At 36.8% G+C, this 20376-nt stretch overlaps 1 protein-coding gene across 3 annotated transcripts; it reads left to right on the forward strand.

The window, feature by feature from the left end:
• Window positions 1-2960: 2960 nt before the first annotated feature.
• On the forward strand, window positions 2961-15746 carry LOC100696861 (carbonic anhydrase 4). 3 transcript variants are annotated; one of them, XM_019367177.2, is made up of 8 exons: window positions 2963-3379; window positions 11923-11967; window positions 12078-12242; window positions 12554-12699; window positions 12814-12906; window positions 13568-13634; window positions 13872-14035; window positions 14986-15746. In XM_019367177.2, the coding sequence occupies exons 1-8, from the start codon at window positions 3355-3357 to the stop codon at window positions 15115-15117; spliced, it is 837 nt and encodes a 278-aa protein (XP_019222722.1). In that variant the 5' UTR covers window positions 2963-3354; the 3' UTR covers window positions 15118-15746. The 3 variants fall into 3 exon arrangements, with proteins under 3 accessions (XP_019222723.1, XP_019222722.1, XP_019222721.1); XM_019367176.2 differs by lacking the exon at window positions 2963-3379 and adding an exon at window positions 11379-11507; XM_019367178.2 differs by lacking the exons at window positions 11923-11967; window positions 12078-12242 and having other exon boundaries at window positions 2961-3379.
• Window positions 15747-20376: the final 4630 nt, after the last annotated feature.

The raw sequence follows: 20376 nt of genomic DNA on the forward strand, positions 1-20376 counted from the left end.
GAGAAAAGACATGTTGAGTTTGTAGACCGACACATGCTTCCTCTTCTCTGATTGCCTCTGGAAGAAATAGATGTTGTCAGTGCCATCACAATGTGCTCAGCACCTCTCTGCATTTTCAGATTTGTGATTTTCTCTTGTTTCATGGTTTTTACTGTGACTTATTGAACTTTCCTTTTAATTGCATTTTAAAAGCAGTTTACTCATAATAACCTAACACCGGTATAAACATGGCAATACTGATGTATGGAATTTAAACCATGGCTGATTGTTAATGAAGAACACAAAGTGTCCCAAGAAAACATACCACAGAAGGTCATCACCACTTGGCATTTCACAGCTCTGCTTTTACTTCTATTACAATATTAACTTAGAGGTCATAGTACAGTTGTGTAAAATACACAAAGGCATGAGAAAAATGTCTAACCAACTACACAGTTTAAATTTACTTTTCACACACCTACTACAGTTTGCAATTTAAAACTACAACTTCAAAATGTGACTGTAGCTGTTATGAAGGAAGGACGGCTCAGGGTTTAAGTAATCAGCATCATGGGCTCATCCGATTAGAATGAGAATAAGCAGTCCTCTAATCATTCACAGGGTTCTCCTTTTATTCTCAAATCAATAAAGCAAAGAAGGAAAGACACATGGACTGCCAATGCTGAAAGAAAACAGATTTAAGTAGTGATGGGTCCAGCAACACTGACGCACCGACGCTTGTATCAACCTCACAGAGTGAAGCCTGTATCGGTGCGTGCGTCGCTTTAAGAAAAAGTCACGTGATCGATACAGCTGCTGTATCGCTCATTGCCAACGCGCCAAGCTGTGTTTAAAAAGTACCGCATCCGCATCTACCAACGGAATGAGTCGCCACCCAAAAAACCCCCACAAAATTACTCTCGCAAAGATTTAAAAAAAAAAAAAAAAAAAAAAAAAATACACATCTCTCCATAACAAAATGGAGCCCGAAAGAAAAAGAATTGTTTCTGCTGTGTGGGATCATTTTGATCTTTTCACTGGAAATAAGGTAATAGTTTGTCTGTCTTTGTTTCAGTGTAATCTATCAGAACACCTCCTCAGTGTTTAGGCATTACAGAGCCAAACATGAAAATGAGGAGACAAACACACCGAGAATGAACACAGGTCGGCCTATATAGACACTGAACAGCTTTATCATCTTTTTTTTTTTATTATGTGTTTTATTATTTTGAAATCAAGCATCTAGGAAGACTGTTCTGGACCAGGCAGTCCTGAATTTCATTATAAGGGACTGCCAACCCCTTAGTATTGTGGAGAATGTCGGAGAGAAACATTCCAAGATCAGAGGATCCTTTAACGTACTGGGGGAATAGGAAGACATCTTATCAGAACCTTTTCCACCTGGCTTTACAGTTTTTGTGTACCCCACCTTCATCTGTGCCTGTGAGTTTTCCAAAGCTGGGGAAATGGTGCCACAAAAAAAAAAAAAAAAAAAAAAAACCCGCAATAGACTGAATGCAAAAACATTGGATAAACTTATTTTTCTGGATAGAAATTTATAATAAACTCTGAGTCAATTACATTTAAATGGGTAATATTATATTCACAATAGTCGAAGGAGTTTGCAAAGAAAAAAGCGTCTGGACTTCTTTAAGTTGCTTGAAGACGTTTCACCTCTCATCCGAGAAGCTTCTTCAGTTCTAAGGTCAAATGACCGAGAGTCCCAGATTTAAACCCAGTGGGAGTATCCCCCCAAGGAGGGACAAAGGACCCCCTGGTGATCCTCTAATCACATGCGCCAAGGTGTGAAAGCAGGTGTGGGACCTAATCAGCCAGGGTTTCGGGTGAGCCCATTGTGAAACCTGGCCCCACCTTGTCATGTGAATTCCTGAGGTCAGATGGCCCAGGATGTGAGTGGGTGTTAAGGCGTCTGGGGAGGGAACTCAAAACTGGATTATAGATGGCAGACAGTTGGTGTCGTAAACCACCGCCTCTGTTCAAAGATGGTCGCTCACAGTGGACATAGATGGCCTCTTTCACTCCTCTTTCAAACCATCTGTCCTCTCTGTCCAATATGTGAACATTGGCATCCTCGAAAGAGTGGCCTTTATCCTTAAGATGCAGGTGGGCTGCTGAGTCTTGTCCTGTGGAGGTGGCTCTTCTATGTTGTGCCATGCGCTTGTGAAGTGGCTGTTTGGTCTCGCCAATGTAGAGGTCTGGGCATTCCTCGCTGCACTGTACAGCATACACCACGTTGTTCAGTCTGTGTTTAGGAGTTTTGTCTTTCGGGTGAACCAGTTTCTGTCTGAGTGTGTTGCTGGGTCTGAAGTACACTGGGATGTCGTGCTTGGAGAAAACTCTCCTGAGTTTCTCTGATACACCGGCTACATAGGGGATGACAACGTTGTTGCGTCTGTCTTTCTTATCCTCCCTCGCTGGTGTCTGATCTTCTTTTCTGTGGCTCTTTGCTGACTTTATGAATGCCCAGTTAGGATAACCACATGTTTTCAGTGCTTCCTTTACATGTGTGTGTTCCTTCTTTTTTCCCTCAGGCTTAGAGGGAACATGTTCTGCCCGGTGGTGTAGGGTCCTATATCGCTTTTTTCTTTGCAAACTCCTTCGACTACGATGACCTGGATGACTGAGAATCTTCACAGACATATATTCACAATACTTTCATTTTAATTTTCACTTAATGTCATTCACAATATATTTTAAAGATGTCTAAAATATTTGAAATGTAAAAGATATAAAATGATTCCATGGAAAATACAATACCTTACAGTGTATACACGTATGACTAGGTCATTGAATCAGTGTCTGTTGTGAGTCTCAAGTAAGTTGCCTGCAATGATACTTAATGTCCAGCAGGTGTCAGTATGGAGCAAAACAGCAACACTGTGTCGACACAGTATCGATACAGTTTGGGGAATGTGCTGAAACGCTTCACGAGGCCTCATCTACCCATCACTAGATTTAAGTTACTCATTACCTTAAACAATAGATAAAATCAAAAACCCAAACAGAACCTCACCTCTGCTGCCGCCCCGTGTGGGAGTGAAGAAAGAGTGAGCCAAAAGTGAATGCAGTCCTTATATAACGTGTGACAGGTGAGTGCAATTAAGGACAAGCACCACACCCAATCAAAGGTGAGAGAACTAAACAAGGTGCATCTGGTGAAGTGAGTGGGTGTGCTGGGATGTGCTAAAAGGTGGGTCTTTACAACAGTAGCTCTTGTTAATAGTTTGCACAAACAAACTATGAAAATGTTTTCTGATGGAGGATATTCCATATATCCGTTATCTGACGAATACCAGACTTGAGATATCACTGTCTGCTGTATAACACACAACTCAAGACTCATACATACAAAGCATGCAGTGTGGAAGGGAGCTGACAGGTAAGCCTACCTGTTGTAGCCTGACTGTTGCAGTGCATTAAGTATCACAGTCACAGTGTCATCATACCTCTGGTATTGTCAGTATATTAGCCTTACTTTGTGAGTTACTCAATGATTCCCACCCCCTATGTCATAATCTGTTTTGGGTAGTAGCATGATAACGTTTGTAAATGAGCAGAGTCTGAAGGAAATAATGCAGTTTGGTTGATATATATCCAGCCAAAGATACAGGAAGGAATAAATATTTTATTCTTAGATATCATTTGCGTTTTAATCATATTCTTAGTCTGTCTTTGAATGTAGCATTTAGTTATTGCTTATTGTAATGAAATATATTTAAGCTACCTTACTTATGTTTTTGTATTATTTCCCAGTTATGTACTGTATTACCTTTAATACAGTATTGAATTTTATTCAGATTTTCAGAATGTTGCAATGTTTTTTTGTACTTAAGGTTGAATGTTTTCCAGCATTTGCCGTTTCTTAAATCAAATAATGCTATAAGAACACTATAATGCAACAGATTTCCCTTAAAAATCATTTTATTTCAGGAACTAGTGAAATGTTTCAGTACAAATATCCTAGTGTTGTTTCATGATTACATACGTTAAGTTAGTCAAATCTATTAGTATTATATGAGAGGGTCACATGATGCAACCCGTCACAGAGATCACAGACTGTTACAAATAAAGGATGCAATGAATAAGGTACATCATATTCCAGAGGAACAGCAGAGTAAAACACTTTTGTATTTTTTAGGTTTGACTCAATGGTTTCTTTAACATACCAGTAGCCTCTTCTTAGTGATGTAAAAAGGCACACTATGTGTGTCTAACCAACATCCTTATCTAAGATTTTAACCAGTTAACATCGATTTAACTGTAAAAAACAAAAAAACAAAAACAAAAAAAACTTTTACTGGTTTAAAACTATCCAACAAGTAAGATTTAATATAATAAGAAGGAAGTTGTCATTAATTAAAGTGTTTTCCTGGGTATTCCTGTGGTTGGTCAATAGCACTTCTGAGCAGATAGCAGGTGAGGCTTTGAGAAGAAGAATTAACAGCTGGATGAGTTTCTTTCTTTTCAGTCTTCTGTGAATTGACTACAATCTGGCAGAGTTGTGTAGTGAGGCAAATCAATCACACCACTTTAATGTAAAGCTATTATGGGTTCCTGTGCTGTAGTTGCCAGGGTAACAAACTCTGCTTCACCTGCTACACACCTTCAAACAGAATGTCTCCAAGCTGAAAGAAAAATTAGATGAATTATGAGTAAACATAAAAGACATAAAATTAGTCACAATAAAAAAGGTTAACAGTAAGAGAAAATGACAAACCTGAACATGAAGAGGGCCACTGAGCACGTATATAACAGCACTGGCAATATCTATTGCTTTCATAGGCTGTCTGAGAAGTGAAAAGTATTTGTATAAAATACAAATATTTTGTATGTTAGTAATAATCTTAATAGTAACATGCATTTGGGAATAATGGTTTTACCTTTTTTTCAGTGTATACAGATACAAATTCTGTCTCTACAAAGCCAGAGAAATGCTCTTCACAAAAGAGATAATAATAAAGTGCTGTATATGGGTCTTGTAACGGCTGATATTGGTGTTAAATGCTGGTTAGAGTGTCTTTTAAAGCCTACTGTGGCTCGGATATGGCTGTTTTCTGCATGCAGCTCCTGCCCCTTGCCCTCAGTCAGAGCAGTTACAGCATACTTGGTGGCATTGTAGAAATGGATATCAGCAGTAGGAAAGACTTTATGACCACTTAAGCTGCCACAGAAGAAGATCAGAACTCATCAACATATTCTGATCAGATCTCAGAACTTAATACAAAAGCCTAACTGATCAAAATGAAATTAATTGATAATTTGATATTGCAGTCATATACTATTTGGGTGAATGATGCAAGAACATCTGTATCAGATATAAAGTCTCAAAAATTTGTATATAATTTATCATCACTTATTTCTTTAAGTCTTAAACATGAAGTATGGAACATGAATATTTGGTGCACTGTAACATAAATTCTCCAAAGCCTGTAAGGCCCCAAAAAAACCAACAGGTGCATGGACACCTACAAGGACCCTCACGCTGTCTGATGAAATTCATGTGACTCTGAATGCAGCGGACCCTAGCGGACTCACGGATGCAAGAAAGTATAATCCCTGCTTAACCTGATTCAACCTTCCAGCTAAGAGGCATGGCCTCAGTCTTTGAAGTGCTAATTGTCAACACACATCACATGTCACTTCACACTCGACTGCAAACTGCCCCAGCACAAGTTGGAGGTCATTGCTCAATGAAGCCAACAAAACACCTTTATCAGCCAAAAAACAAAGACAACACCACAAACTCGACACGCTCCACACCTTAGATGCACCTACAAGTTCTGTCCATAAAACTTATGAACAGAAGCAGCGACAAAAGGGAGCCCTGTTAGAATCAAATACCCCCAATTCCAAAAAAGCTTTCAGTGCAGTTGTACAGGGACTGGATAGTCTGCAATAATAAGCCTGATATCGCATATTCATCAAGCATACCCCACAGGACCCTGTGACATTCTATGATCACACAGCCAGTTGCTGCTGCTGTGAAAAATGTCTTTGTACAGTGTTTGCAAAGGTCAGTCTGTCCCAGGGCAGCTGTGGCTACAACTGTAGCTTGCCTCCAGCAGTGTGTGAATGTGAGAGTGAATGAATAGTGGAATTGTATAGCGCTTTGAGGGTCTCGAAAAGCACTATGTAAATGCAATCCATTATTATTATTATTATCTTCATAATCGCTATCTGAATCATGATAAAGATTCTATAAAAAGATATTTACCTGATGATTATATCTACAGGCTTCACAACCATGTCTGCTACTGTCCATTAGTAAATAAAACTGCACCTGTTTATGTTTATGATGTGCCCATCGTCCACATTTCTCACTTTCATTGACTGATATGCTTCACGTGCACAGATGCACAGTGCAAGAATGCTCACCTGCAAGAGACTGAGTAGAAAAAAAGAAAAAACTGTCTGTAATCAACACCCTCTACATTGGCACATGTACTTGTAGCTTCATGTGTCCATGGGAACAATGAAGACGAAACCATTTTTGGCCACTTTTGTGTCACAGTTGATCTTTCTCGTCTATTGTGTTTGTGATGTCTTATTTATTTTAATGAGCTAGGTTGTTGTTCATGTTTTGGCTGTTTTAACACATTCATTTGCCAACCTTCTGAAATAAATAACAACAACTAAGGATCACTAAACTAAAGTGATCATCTGTTTTCAACGCAATGTTCTGCTGGGAAGAAATCCCAGAATCTCCTCCTCGTTGGTCAAGTCCCACTTGAAAATACCTTTAGACAATTTAGACCAATTTCTAAATAACCTTTTTATAGCAGAAATTTCATTAAAAAAATACCACAACTACTCCGTGCACTAGACAGTAATATTATCTTTGAGGGTTCTAGTCAGGTCTGCATTAGTCTCAAATAGAATAGAATAGAATAGAATTCAACTTTATTGTCATTGCACATGTCACAGGCACAGGTAAATGCAATTCAGACACATAAAGTAAAACCTTTTTGTGAGCTATATAAAGACTTGCCTTCCAGAGGGAACCAGTGTGAAAAGGTGGTGGTTAAGATGAGAAGAGTACTTGATGATGTTTGTGGCCCAAACATCATCTGAATGTTGGCAGTCCTCTGTGATGATATTACGACTCTCTCCAGAGTCTCCTTGTGCAGCTTCAGTGCAGCTGGCATACCAAACCAGAATGCCATAGCCGAGTATTTCCACTGAGCTACAGTAGAAGGACACCAGCAGCTTTTCGGACAGGATGGCTTTCCTCAGTGTCGTCATAGAGCAGAGCAGCCTCTGTGCCTTTTCATCAGAGAGGCTGTGATCAGAATCCACATGAGATACAACCAAGCAATTTCAGCTGTGTGTAGGAATTTCTGCTGCAGCTTTGATGCAGTATTTAACAAATTTGAGTGAAACTCTTATTTTTCAAATTGGAGGTTCTCTGTCTCTAAAGAACTTCTAACTCAATCCTCAATTTAATTTTCTTTATGCTTGCTCCCTATTGAGTATATAATTCAGAGACAGTGTATCTATTCATTATTTTTGTTGATGGCACTCAGATATATCTACCTACGTATTTGGTATTTCATCTGACACTGAATATACACAGTTCTCTTAGTGAGTCTCTTTGGGAAGTTCAACACTGGATGTCAAATATGGTTCTCTGGCTCATCTCTAAAAATTCTTGTCAATAGACCCCAGCTCCTGGATGTACATATTCTGCCCTCTGCTGGTTAAACCTGTTCCTATCCTACAAATTTTTATTTTATTTATTTATTTATTTATTTATTTATTTATTTGTTTGTTTGTTTGTTTGTTTATTTATTTATTTATTTATTTATTTATTTATTTGTTTGTTTGTTTATTTTTGTTCCTATCCTACAAATGGGATCTGTTTGAATATTTAAAGACAGTCAGGGTAATTTCCATGCATTTATCTCATCATGCCTCCATTAGTGTCACAACGTTTTTACTTGCCTTAACAAAAAAATAAATAAAGAAATAAAGAAAAAAAAATAAAGAAAAAAAATCCACTGAAATCCAAATCATTGCATTCCAATTTTACATGACTTTTAATTTAGGCATGATCCCTGTTTTTATAACAGTATGCTGGCCTTCATTAAAATCAGTGTGAAGCATAGCAGCCACTAATAAATTACTTTCAAATGAAAACTCTGGAGTTCAAAAAACAAGTTTTACAAATTAAATAAAGTTAGTGTAACTTTGATAAGAGTCGTAAAAAAAGTTAATCTATGTCCAGCTATCAAATTTCTGTATGGGACTAAAGTCAGAAAACCTATTAAATACTAGCTTTTACATGTAGTATAGGTCTGTTTTATAATAGATATTTTGTTGTTACTGAGTGGTTATACCAGTTTATTTACAATAATAACCTGCCTATATGATGTTAGCCAGCAGGAAGTTTAACATCAAAATTTATTTTGCCATAGAGTCAGGTAATACTAACATACTCTTCGCAGAAACTACGTTATTCCACTTATTAGCAAACCTGGATTTTTCATACATCCTTGGAGCAGCCCTCCGCTTTCATACGGAGCCAGCTGGGCCGCCCCAATCCCTGCCGAGGCTTCCGTCACCAGAGCCACGCTGCCGCGCCAGCGCTCCATCACAGCCAGAACACCGGTAACCTGCTACACGGCTACACACACGAAAGCACTGTAAACATGCAGAGATGGACTCAAGCAGAGTGACGCCAGTGAGACAAACCACAAATCATATTTGAATATAACACATGATTGAACATGACCGTGAACGTCTCACGTTCTAAAAACGCGTCATACGTCTCTGGGCTACGTTCACGTTAGCTCCAAAACATAGGAAACCGTTTACATAATTTCTGTTGTTTATAGATTAAACATAGATTAAACACTTCATAAACTGGTAAAGTGCTAACTTCAGTGCCCATACTCGCATTTCTTAAACGAAAACTTATTTTATTTCATCTTAAAGTACCATTTCAAACAATTTTCTGTTTGTTATCCCTGCACACTTCTTTGCATCAGGCACTACAACTATAAAACCTAGAGAACTTGTTAGACTAGTCCCTTTACTGTGGTGTGATATAACCTGAAAAGTATATCTTGACATTTCAAGCAAATTTGCAATACGAATATGAAAACATAGAAAAAGAAAACAAAAATCATAAATGAAATGTAAGACGAAAGTAGCCTAGGCAGGGTTTTTCCATTGAGATTTGAAATCGAAATATACAGAAATATACAGTGGGTATACAGTATTAAACACGTCACCACTTTTCTAAGTAAATATATTTCTAAAGATGCTATTGGAGAGGCTTGAAGCAATGATGACAGCTTCAAGACTCCTATATGGAGAAACTAGTTGCATTCATTACTCAGGTATGATTTTGGCAGATTGGAAAGATTGGATGACATATGGTGAGAATTTTATGTCAACCGGACCTTTAGAAATATATTTGCTTAGAACATTGGTAACCTGATCATTGTTTATTTTACCCCCTGTAACTTCTTTACAAACTTACCTTGTAACTCTGCAGGAGCTACACAATCTTGTCACACAATAAGAATCAAACTGGAAAATATTTTCTTCCTCAGCTTTTGCATTTTTGAGCTTTTTTAAGACCCTTCTCTACCACCATGTACACATTAGTAATTTCCATCCACCATTTCCTCTTTCAGTCATATGGAGTGAAACTAGCGAGTGGCCCAGAAACACTCATTTCCTTTTGTTTTACACCAGCTGCTAGTATCGCCTCCTTTATAGTCTGGTTGTGTTCAACAGTGTGTTTTTGCCTCAAGTGGTGAAAAAGGTTTGTTGTTTCCTTCTTTATAGGAAACAATCATCTTGGCATATTTCACAAAGTATTGTGTGCTAGAGAATGTTGAATTAGCTCTTCTTTTGTGTACTAAATTGTCATTTCAGGCTGATACTCTGATCTAATTGTTGACTATGTATGACTGATACTGTGATATGACTCTTTTATATCACTTTAAAAAACATACCAGTTTTATGGCAGACTATTTCTGTCTCATACTGTCTGATGTCTTTCCACTCTTCTCTGTTTGTGATCATATTTGGCCAACAGAGATTTTCAGTCTCAAACTTTAATTGCTCAGCCTACCGTGAAAGCTGTATAAATAGTGTGTTTTTTCCCCAACATTTGTAATTCGTCATATGTATACTCTGAGACAGAGCATATTACATTCACTGAAGCATTAACACCATAGAAATCGCATCATTTCTGCAGATCAGCTACAAATTTATTCCTATAATATAAAGCATGGAAACCAAACCATGACAAACTATTAACCCACCAGCCTACAGCCTCTTCTTTTTACTTTCGTTCTGGTAAGCCTTTGCCCACTTTAGCTTGAGATTGCTCTTCTTGGTGAACAACAACCTAACAAGAAAAATATGTCTAACACAATGGGAACAAAGTGCTTTGGCTGCTTTTGTACATCTAAAAACAGATTAGCTTTTTGACCTTTTTGTGCCACTGAATAAAAATTAATATCTCAAAATGTTGTCTTACTAACTAAAACACGGGAGTAAGTTGATATTTTGCAATACTTCACCAAATAAGACTTGTATTAGGTTTCAAAGCTTTTTATATCCTTTCTGTAACTTTGTGTACCAACTGTTATTTCATTTGTATGTAGTCTGATTTTAAGTTTTACAATGGATTTATTTTAAAACTAGCTGTTTTTTTCTTTTGTTAACAATGAGAAACTGACTGCACAACAAATCTCTTTCTTATGTAACTCTGACAGCAGAGAGGCGTGGAGGTGAAGGTGTTCACTGAACATAAACTTTGATTGTGACCTCTGTATTATTACTCTATGATACTAAATATCATATGATCTGTATTATATAATGCCACATGTATTTTTTCTTTGTTTCTTTTGCGTATATACAGCACATCTTCATGAGCTTTCCCTAAGGGACAAATCACCTTACTATTTTAAATGCCAATAACTTAGCTCAGCTTCTTTGTAATTTTGCAAAAATATTATATCACTGAAGAGTGATTAAAAAATCCTAACTCATAAATAGTATCACAAATCTAATCCCAAACAATGACACTTCTCATGGAAAATAAGTCTACGTTGCAGTTTTTCTCAAAGGTAACGACACCAGCACACATGTCACTTGCATTTCTTCACATCACCACTAGAGGCCCCCTAACTTCAAAAATGTAACTGTAGCTCGCAGTTTGGACAAATGACCTGTGGGCTCATTTCTGGAGGAAGACACCTTCAGCATTAGGGTCCATTCATTATCTCAAGAATATGAAACTCGAGATATCTCTTGCTGTGTGTCACTGTCCTCACAAATTAGGTGTCATAAATCTAAAGCGTGCATTATAAAACGGGGTTGATAGGTGGGGCTCCCAGTTGTATGATAGTCTGGTTGAACTCTGATTCTGGCATCATCTTTGAAAACAATCAGTGCTGGAAGAATCTACACTATAACTGGATTCACAATGGTGCTCAGATCTGTTTTATTTCTCTTCACATGTTATGTGAGTCTCGTCTCAGGGGCAGGTATGAGTTTTATGTGTCTTTGTTTCTTTGTTTTTTCATTTGTGTATCAGTTGCATGATATCAGATACTGCACGCAAAAAAAAGAGATGTATGTCATTTACCCTTGGTGAACATGAAGTATCGATGTTGAGTACAGCTGAAATATATAAAATCAAAAGTGTATTAATTGAAATAACTAATCATTAATATAAATGGTCTTGTGACCAGTCAGGTCAATTTAATTCAACCAGATATCATTAAATGTAACATTTTACATTGTACCTTTGTAATACAATTGTATCGAAAGTTTAGATGTAATTACATTAGTTTATCTCACACATGATTGTGATCGCAAATGCTCAAAAAATTAATACCTCATAACCTACAGATGAATAATTCTTTTCTCTTTTAAAATATTGCAAACCTGATCTTTTAGATTGGTGCTACTATTCCCAACTTCAATGGAACCACACCTGCACAGGTACATTTCAAAAAAATATATTAAAAAAATAATAAAAATAAAACAAGCCAAATGAATGGTTAACCAAAGGAGGCATATTAGTGGAGCTGTTTATGTTCTTCTCCTCACAGCTCCAGTGTTATGGGGGCTGGTTTCACAAACCTGCAATGGCAGATCTCAGTCTCCAGTTAATATTGTCACAAGTAAAGTGCTACCAGATGAACGCCTGACTCCTTTTCACTTCACCGGTTATAAAGAGACTTTTTATGGGAGCCTCATAAACACTGGCCACAGTGGTATGTCTTAATTATTAATCCAAGTTTGTTTGAGAAAGATAGTTTGACACTATGATTTTGATTTTGGCTGTAAAAATGCAATAACCCCATCTGTAGATAACATAGATAACAGTATAGGGAGGAGGAGATGTTAAAATGGACAATAATAGCAACCAAGCTTCTCATGTAACAAAAATACCTCTTAAAATAGTTCATGTGCAAAAGCATGTGTCATGTGTGTCATGTGTGGTCATTTGTAATTGAAATAATGGGAGCGTCCATGGAAGACTGTCTAATGGTTTTTATTTTTATTTTTTAATTCTGAATTTCAGTTCAGCTAAATTTGCCTTCCAGTATACAAATCAAAGGAGGAAATCTGGATGATGAATACAAGGCAATTCAGTTTCACCTGCACTGGGGCAAAGATGGAGGACGTGGTTCTGAGCACACAATTGATGGAGAAAAGTTTCCAATGGAGGTACAGTATGTCATAAATCAGTAGAAATATTTTGTAATTGACACTATATGTGTTTAGGGATTTTATGTATTGTATTCAAATAGATCCTAATGCAGTGCTTTATTTCATCTGCAGATGCATATCGTCCATATAAAAGAAGGGTATGACTCGTTAGCTGAGGCTTCAAAAGACAGTACGGGTGTGGCTGTTTTGGGATTTTTCTTTCAGGTACTTGGAAAACACAATTTCAAATGTCCAACATCCAGTACAAGTTTGATAACACAAACACAAAACCAGTAGTTTAGATCACCTGGTATCACCAACGTATTTCAAATCTGGACTACAACTGGAATAAAAGGAAAAAAAAATGGGGAATGTTATCCGTGTTTCAGAGCATCAGAGCTGTTAAACTCCAACATCTTTGATGAATGAAAATTTGAATGTAATTTTTTTGGTCAAACTGTTATTTTTCCCATTTTAAAGAGCCACAAAAACATCCAAATTTGCAAAAGGCACATTTTAAAACAGCATACAGGTATAATATTAAGGAAAAATAGACTAACCATTAAAAAAAATTGGCAGATTAAAAACAACAAAAAGGATAACAGCAAGAGTTTAAGCTTTTCTAAGTATACTGCTCCCAATTTCAAATAATCTGCTGTATCTGATTATTTATTAAATAAATGTGGATCCATCAGAAAACATTCCAGAGGACTACCTTTGCCATCAGACTGAAAAACCTTCCAGCTGCTGAATGATCACGTCCTGTACAATATGAGCTTTAGTGTGTCTTTGAACCAAATTAGCTACTGTATGTTGTACTAACTTTGTTTTCTTAATTATAAATTGCTTTTGGTATGACGGTTAACATTTTATTCTTTCGTTTTAGGAGTCTGAGTCTGCAAATGAGAAGTATGATCATCTTATCAGTGCACTGAAATACATATCTCAACCTAGTAAGTTATATCTGCTGAAAAATGATAATAATCTTCTTTTCACCCTCCATATAGAGTCCTAAATATGTAGCTGATTACACTAGGCTAAAGGGCATCTATTACAAGATAACACAATGTTATATAACATCCACAACAACACAATAAAACTTTTTTGAAGATTTTTTTGAGGATTAGTGATGACTGAAGTCTTTTTAGACTTTCTGACTTTCCGTTCTTGTTAATATTTCATCAAACCAGAAACGAATGTGACGCTGCTGGGTGTCTCCCTGGACATGTTCATTCCTTCTGAAATTAACAGGACCAAGTACTTTCGCTACAACGGCTCCCTCACCACACCTGACTGTGCTGAAGCTGTGGTCTGGACCCTGTTTGAAAGCACTATTCCTCTCAGCAGGAATCAGGTACCATTCCCTACACTTTAATTAATCTATGAAGAAGCGGAACGTTATGAGTTTATCCTTGAAATTTAATTTAGTGTAACACTAAGGCAATTTTTATTAACTTTTTCTGGGAAACTTTTTATAACCCCCAAATGATAATTGTAAATAGTTTCTGAATAAATGTATTTAAACTGGCTACATTTAACACTAATAAAGGTATAACCAGAATCAAAGACAAATATTAGACCAATATTAAACGTTATGGAAACCCGAGGTATTTGCTACAATAACTATAGCCACTAGATGGCAGTAGTTGGTCATTGTAAATTTGTTACAATGGAAACGTAATGTTAAAAATAACAAGAATAATTTCACACATACCTTATGGGTAAAAGAAATGCAGTGTATTTAGGTGCTAATGGGGCATATACTTTACTCAAGAAAATATATGGACATAAAAAGAGATCAGAGAAAAAGAATACAGGGCTTATATGTAATACGTAACACAAGCCTGTGCTAATGTGGCTCTTTAAGTTGTTTGCTAAGAAATTACAGCTGTTTCCACTGCTACCAAATTACCCAAAAATATATTTCAGAATTGACAAACCTTGAAATTATGCTGTCTATATGAAAGTTTTGTTAATGTTAATTTATATTACTCATACATTATTGAAATATTACACATTCAACAACCTATCTAATGTAAAACAAGAGCACTTCTTTGTTTATTTCTGTTCTGATCTCAACCAGTTATATGAAAAAAAAAAAAAACTGTAGTTATAGTAGAACCAGAATTGTAAAGCAGCAATTTAACTTTAGTCAGACACATTTTTCGCTCACCCTGTTGCCTAGCTGTCATTGATAATAGCTGTATTTATTAGCAAAGCGTTCTATCATAGTATGCCCCTTGCATACTATTTCTAATAAAAGTACATTTTTAACTGCCTGTTTTAATTTTTTCTTTGTTACAGCTCGCTGCTTTCAACCAACTTCGGTTTTATGATGGACAGAAAATGGTCAACAACTACAGACCGGTTCAGCCTTTGAATGGAAGACAGGTGTATTACTCCAGTGGCCAACTTGCTTTGGTTAGCTCTGTGTAATTCACCAATTCAGTGCTGCTATCTAGTGCAAGCTTTGTTTAATTTAATCAAATTTTATGCACAAATACACTTGTTTGTTACATCTGCTGATTTTCAAATACAAGAAGGAAAAAATAGGAAAAAATAATGTAGTGTATATTTAAAAGTAAAGGGTGTAAATTCACTGGATGCTTCAAAACAACATGTATCAAACACGACATGCATATCTGAATGATATGTAAGATTTTATATACGACAAAATATGTTATTGACAAATAAGTAAATGAGTTACTTTTGGTAGTAAATGTTTCACATTGATGATCTCATTACAATTTACACACATTTTTGGGGGGACATAGACTAAATGTTTAAGGATAGTTAGTTGCTTTCTTTGCACTGAATGGGACAACATATGACTTCATTGTGCTTTCAGAAGAATAGCAATAAAGAATTCTGATTCTGATTCACATATATTCACTTGTACTGATATAATATTTCTGGTAAATATCATGATGCATTCTATTACATGCTATCCTACTGTTCTGGAAACATCTAAACTCTGACTTAAAAGTGTCACATTTATTTAAAATACAGACGTGTTAACACTATAATGTATACTATTAAGGTATGTTTTACCTATCAGTTCTTTGTCATTTGTAATGTTATTAATGATCAAATAAAGTCTTGATTAATGCTTTGTGAAGACATCTTGTGAAGACTTGCTGTTCTCATCAGATTTCATGGCATAATGTTATATGTATTTTTTTCCTGGATCATACACTTTCAATCCAAACCATTCATGCTTTCCAATATACAAAGTACTACTTATCAAATGATTACTTCTTAATAAACCAATTTAACCACACACGACAAATAAACCATTTTGAATGAGAGCAGACCTTGTGTCAGAACAGACCAACATTTCAACGTGCTGCTTCACAAGAGCAATGAACAGGAGGTGAAAAAGAGGTGGAAGAGGAAGAGGTGAAAAGCATCAATATTTTACCAAAACACTCAAGAATGAATTAGAATTAATTTTTATAAATCATCATCAATTTTTCTTTTCAAATGTCCTTTTCCAGTAATGATCTCATGATCTCAACTGGTAAAACACCATCCCAGCATAGGAGGCCAATCAAACTGCTTGATAAAAGATAATAAATACACACAAGATTTATGGTCAGTTTATCAGACATTTTAGTACACTTTGCTTCCACAGCACAGCTATTACAAGTTGTATGATGAGCAATCATTTCTGGAACTTTTGACATTCCCTGCACACATTAGAAAGATAAGATAATAAGATGTAATAACATCTGGTTAAGTCAATCAGAGGTCACTAAAATTAATATTGTAACAATATTGTAACCATAACACTGTTGGACTGTCTAGTTTTCTCTGGTCCCCTCTCCAATCAGACCAGGAGTGACATATTTAGCCACATGTTTCCCTTAAATTGCTCGCTGTCTATGTGGGCTTTATAGATAATTGATAAACTTGTTAGGAGAGATGGCATCCATCCCAGCACCTCTCATTTGTAGAAATCTGGCCAAATTCATTAAACTGCCCAGAATAAGATAAGAGATAACATAAACATTTATTAGTCCCACACGTGGGAAAGTTTTTAAAATGTGACTATCCAGAGTTGGGACCAGTAACTAGAGTTACAGTCTTCCACTCCAGATTGTTAATCAACCAAAGACCCAGACAGGGTTTTAATTCACTTGAAAGCCTGATGCTTACCCTTGTTCCTAGTTGGAAAACCCATAAGCCAATCTCATTTGTTATCATCTATTGTTCACCTGACTGGGCCTTACTGAGAGTTTCTGTCTGATTTCTCAGACTTTTTATCTGATTTAGTGCACAGCTCAGATAAAACAATTATTGTAGATACTAAAAATACCAGCGTCAAGATAGCATTTAGTCTATCATTAGACTCAATTGCCTTTTTAATCACACTCTAGATCTTGTTAGAAACTGAACATTTAAAACCCTCTTTTGCCTGATCATTTCCTAATAGCATTTAGATTTACAATGATGGATTGCACAGCAGTGGAAGTCTTTCTGAAAGTGCTGTAACTAAGATTAAGGGTATTATTCATCCACTGACATCTTGTCTAATGCCTTGTGCCAACACGGTGCAGACTAGCTACCTGAAGGCTACTTCCACAGAGGCAGATTATCGTATTAATAATTTTACTATTTCTACTCTTTTTACCCCAAATTAACCTTTCTTGGTTGACTTCAGTAATTACTTTTCCCAAACCATCAGCTTTAAATATTGAAGGTAGAAGGTACTTGCACTGCAGTGGTTTGAATCATATCTATCTAGTAGATCTAATAGATGTAAATGGAGAGTCCTCTTCACACACTTAATTATGGATTTCCGCAGAGTTCTGTGCTAGGAACAATTTCTATTCATTATACATGCTTTACTTAGCCATTATCATTAGAAGATATAGCATACATTTCACTGCTATGCAGATGACACCCAACTTTATCTATCCATGAAGCCAGATCACACACACACCAACTACTTAAACTGCAGGAATGTCTTGAGGACATAAAAACCTGGATTACCTCTAATGTTTTGCTTCTAAATTCAGCTAAAACTGAAATATCTCAGAAATATGGTATCTAACCAGATTTTTACACTGCATGATATTCCTTGGCCTCCAGAAACACTGTGAGGAATCTTGGAGTCATTTTTGACCAGGATATGTCCTTCAATGTACATATTAAACTATGTTTTAATATGTATCTGTGCTTTCTTCGTTTTGCGCAATATCTCTCAAATTAGAAACATCCTGTCTCAGGGCTGGATCAGGTGACCCTGAATTCTCCCTTGGTTACAGTGCAATAGGTCTAGGCTGCAGGGGGATTTCCATGATGCATTGAGTGTTCCTTCTTCATTCACCTTTTTCACTCACTATGTGTTCATACACCTCTCGCCTTGCTCACAGGGGAGCATTTAACTGTTAGGATTTTCTCTGTTTTCTTTGTATTATTGTAGGGCCTTTTCCCCGCCTTGAGGCAACTGTTGTTGTGATTTGGTGCTAGATATATACAACTGAATTGAATAAGATGTTGTTTTACTGATCTATGTAGTCCTAAATCCTTGTTTCTTTTTTTCTTTTGAGATACTGAATAACTAAATACAGAGCAAGTACATGAAAGTGACTGGAATCTTTTTCTCATCAAAATCTCTTGACTGTATGGCAGCACTGATCAGGTGAATGGCTAGCAGCAGCAACACAAGGTACATACTGAGTTTAAGGAAGTGTAAAAGGATTCTCAGACAGTTCATTTCTTCCATCCTTGGCGAAGTCCAATATTTTATTAAATGCTTTATCAAACCCGCAGTGATGATGATAATAAGAAATCTAGATGCCTAAAATGAGAGAGAAACAGGAAAGGTGAACTTTTCTTGACAGATTCAGATTATATCTGCTGCCCTGTTGCTCATTCTAATGCCTTCTGAGTTGTTTATATTTTATTTACAGCTGCCTAAATTCGATTTATTCTCTCATGAGCTCAATGGTCAAAGGTAAAACATAATTCAATTATAGCCCTGCTGGGAGGATAATACCTACCGGTGTCATTAGATGCTGTGCTCGTTTTTGGCCCCTTGACGCTATCTATATCACCCTAAGTACTTTGAGGACTCACTTAGGATATAATCCCATGTTGCACAGGAATAGATGGCTGATGAAAGCACAGCCTTTGGTGCAACAGTGCTGAGATAATCAGAGAGATGCACAGTCATGCTGGCCTGCTGCAAAGACTCACTGCTGTTTTTTTCAGCCTTCACAAATGTACAACCTATGTATGTGTGTGTGTGTCTGTATGTGTGAGTGTGTATGTGTATGCTGCCTGGCTCTTAATATCTGATGACTTGCATAAAAAGAAACTTATTGTCTGGTGTTGCAATTTGATTATCTTCTCCATTACTCTCTTTCTGCTTGTTTCTGGCTCCCTTTTCTTCTAACGAGGACATCTTTTCTCGGTTTGTGCACGCCACCCATCCCCCACTTCCTCTTATTTCACTTGGTGTGACTCTGAGGTTTGGGTTGTCGTGACAACAGAGGACACAGGCCCATCTCTATTCTGTTTGCAAAGTTTCTGTTGTTGCAAGCATATTGCACATTTGCTGCTGGGATAGGGGAAGAGCCTTGCACCACCATCCCCCCACCCACACCTTGTCACAAACATGCAGGCGTGAATGAGTTCTCAGAATTATAAATGAGATACAAAAGTGTTTCCTGTAATTTATACGCAATGTTTTAGACTTGCAAGACAGTAATGTCTGACTTTTGAGGACTGTGCTGAGGAGCACCGCTCTCCTTTTGCCAACATAAACCTTTAAGAGCTTCAGCATCTCCAAAGTGAGCTCCCTCAATCAATAAGTCTACTTTGACTCACTTTGATCTTTTATCATTACATTGCTATTTCAGTCAATCCTCAGTGCTGCATTGGCAAAGAGCTCCGAGATCATTGGTACACATCCACATAAATTATTATCGAGATCAATATCTATCTGCTTCAGAGACTGACTTTGTTTTAAAAGCAGTTGCCACCTCGTAAAAGTATGTCCTTAAAAGGGATGAGATCACGCTTGGCAGCAGCGGTGCAGTCGGCCAGGACCTGGGTGTACACTCTGAATTTGCATGTGTGCATGTGTGTGTGCGCGCTTGTGGTTGTGTCTGTGTGTGCAGATGTGCAAATAAACACTTAAATTAGACCTCCTAAGATAAACTACGTTAAATTCAGAGGTACTTTTAGGTTGTGAAAGTATATTGATTGGATATTTTTACTTAGTGTGAACACAAAAAAGAAATATGAAGTATAGTACAAGTACATGTGTACATGTGTACGTGTGTACGAGGTAGTTGGACTAACAGCAGCTACAGGTTCATAAGGTTACATGCACATCAAATTTTAAAAATCTCTACAAAAAGCTGTTAATATGACAAATAATTCCTGCTTTATCTTAAGGAAATGTACAAATACTATTTCAACCACTGTGTGGTGTGTGTGCGTACGTGTGTCTTTGTGGGTGTGCATGTGTGTGTGTGCACATCTGCATACACTTGCATGCATATATAGTTTGTGTGTGTGAGAAACTGTTGGGGCTTTTCCTGTGTAAACCACGTGGCTCAGACAGGGTTAATAAAAAGATCACGCTCACTTCTGGGTTTTCTTTCTTCTTTGGACTCCAAACGCTGGTAAGACCCTGATGACAACTTGAAAATCTGATGATCAACGTTTTTTAAACACACT

The sequence above is a fragment of the Oreochromis niloticus genome, linkage group LG14 (assembly GCF_001858045.2).
Source record: "Oreochromis niloticus isolate F11D_XX linkage group LG14, O_niloticus_UMD_NMBU, whole genome shotgun sequence".
In the NCBI taxonomy this organism is placed as follows: Eukaryota; Metazoa; Chordata; class Actinopteri; order Cichliformes; family Cichlidae; genus Oreochromis; species Oreochromis niloticus.

Excerpts from the sequence above, each read along its gene's own strand:
- LOC100696861 (XM_019367176.2), top strand. The coding sequence starts at position 11,447 with ATGGTGCTCAGATCTGTTTTATTTCTCTTCACATGTTATGTGAGTCTC. Across the intron at positions 11,508-11,922 it reads GAGTCTCGTCTCAGGGGCAG|ATTGGTGCTACTATTCCCAA; the intron begins GTATGAGTTTTA and ends CTGATCTTTTAG. Across the intron at positions 12,907-13,567 it reads TTTTGGGATTTTTCTTTCAG|GAGTCTGAGTCTGCAAATGA; the intron begins GTACTTGGAAAA and ends CTTTCGTTTTAG.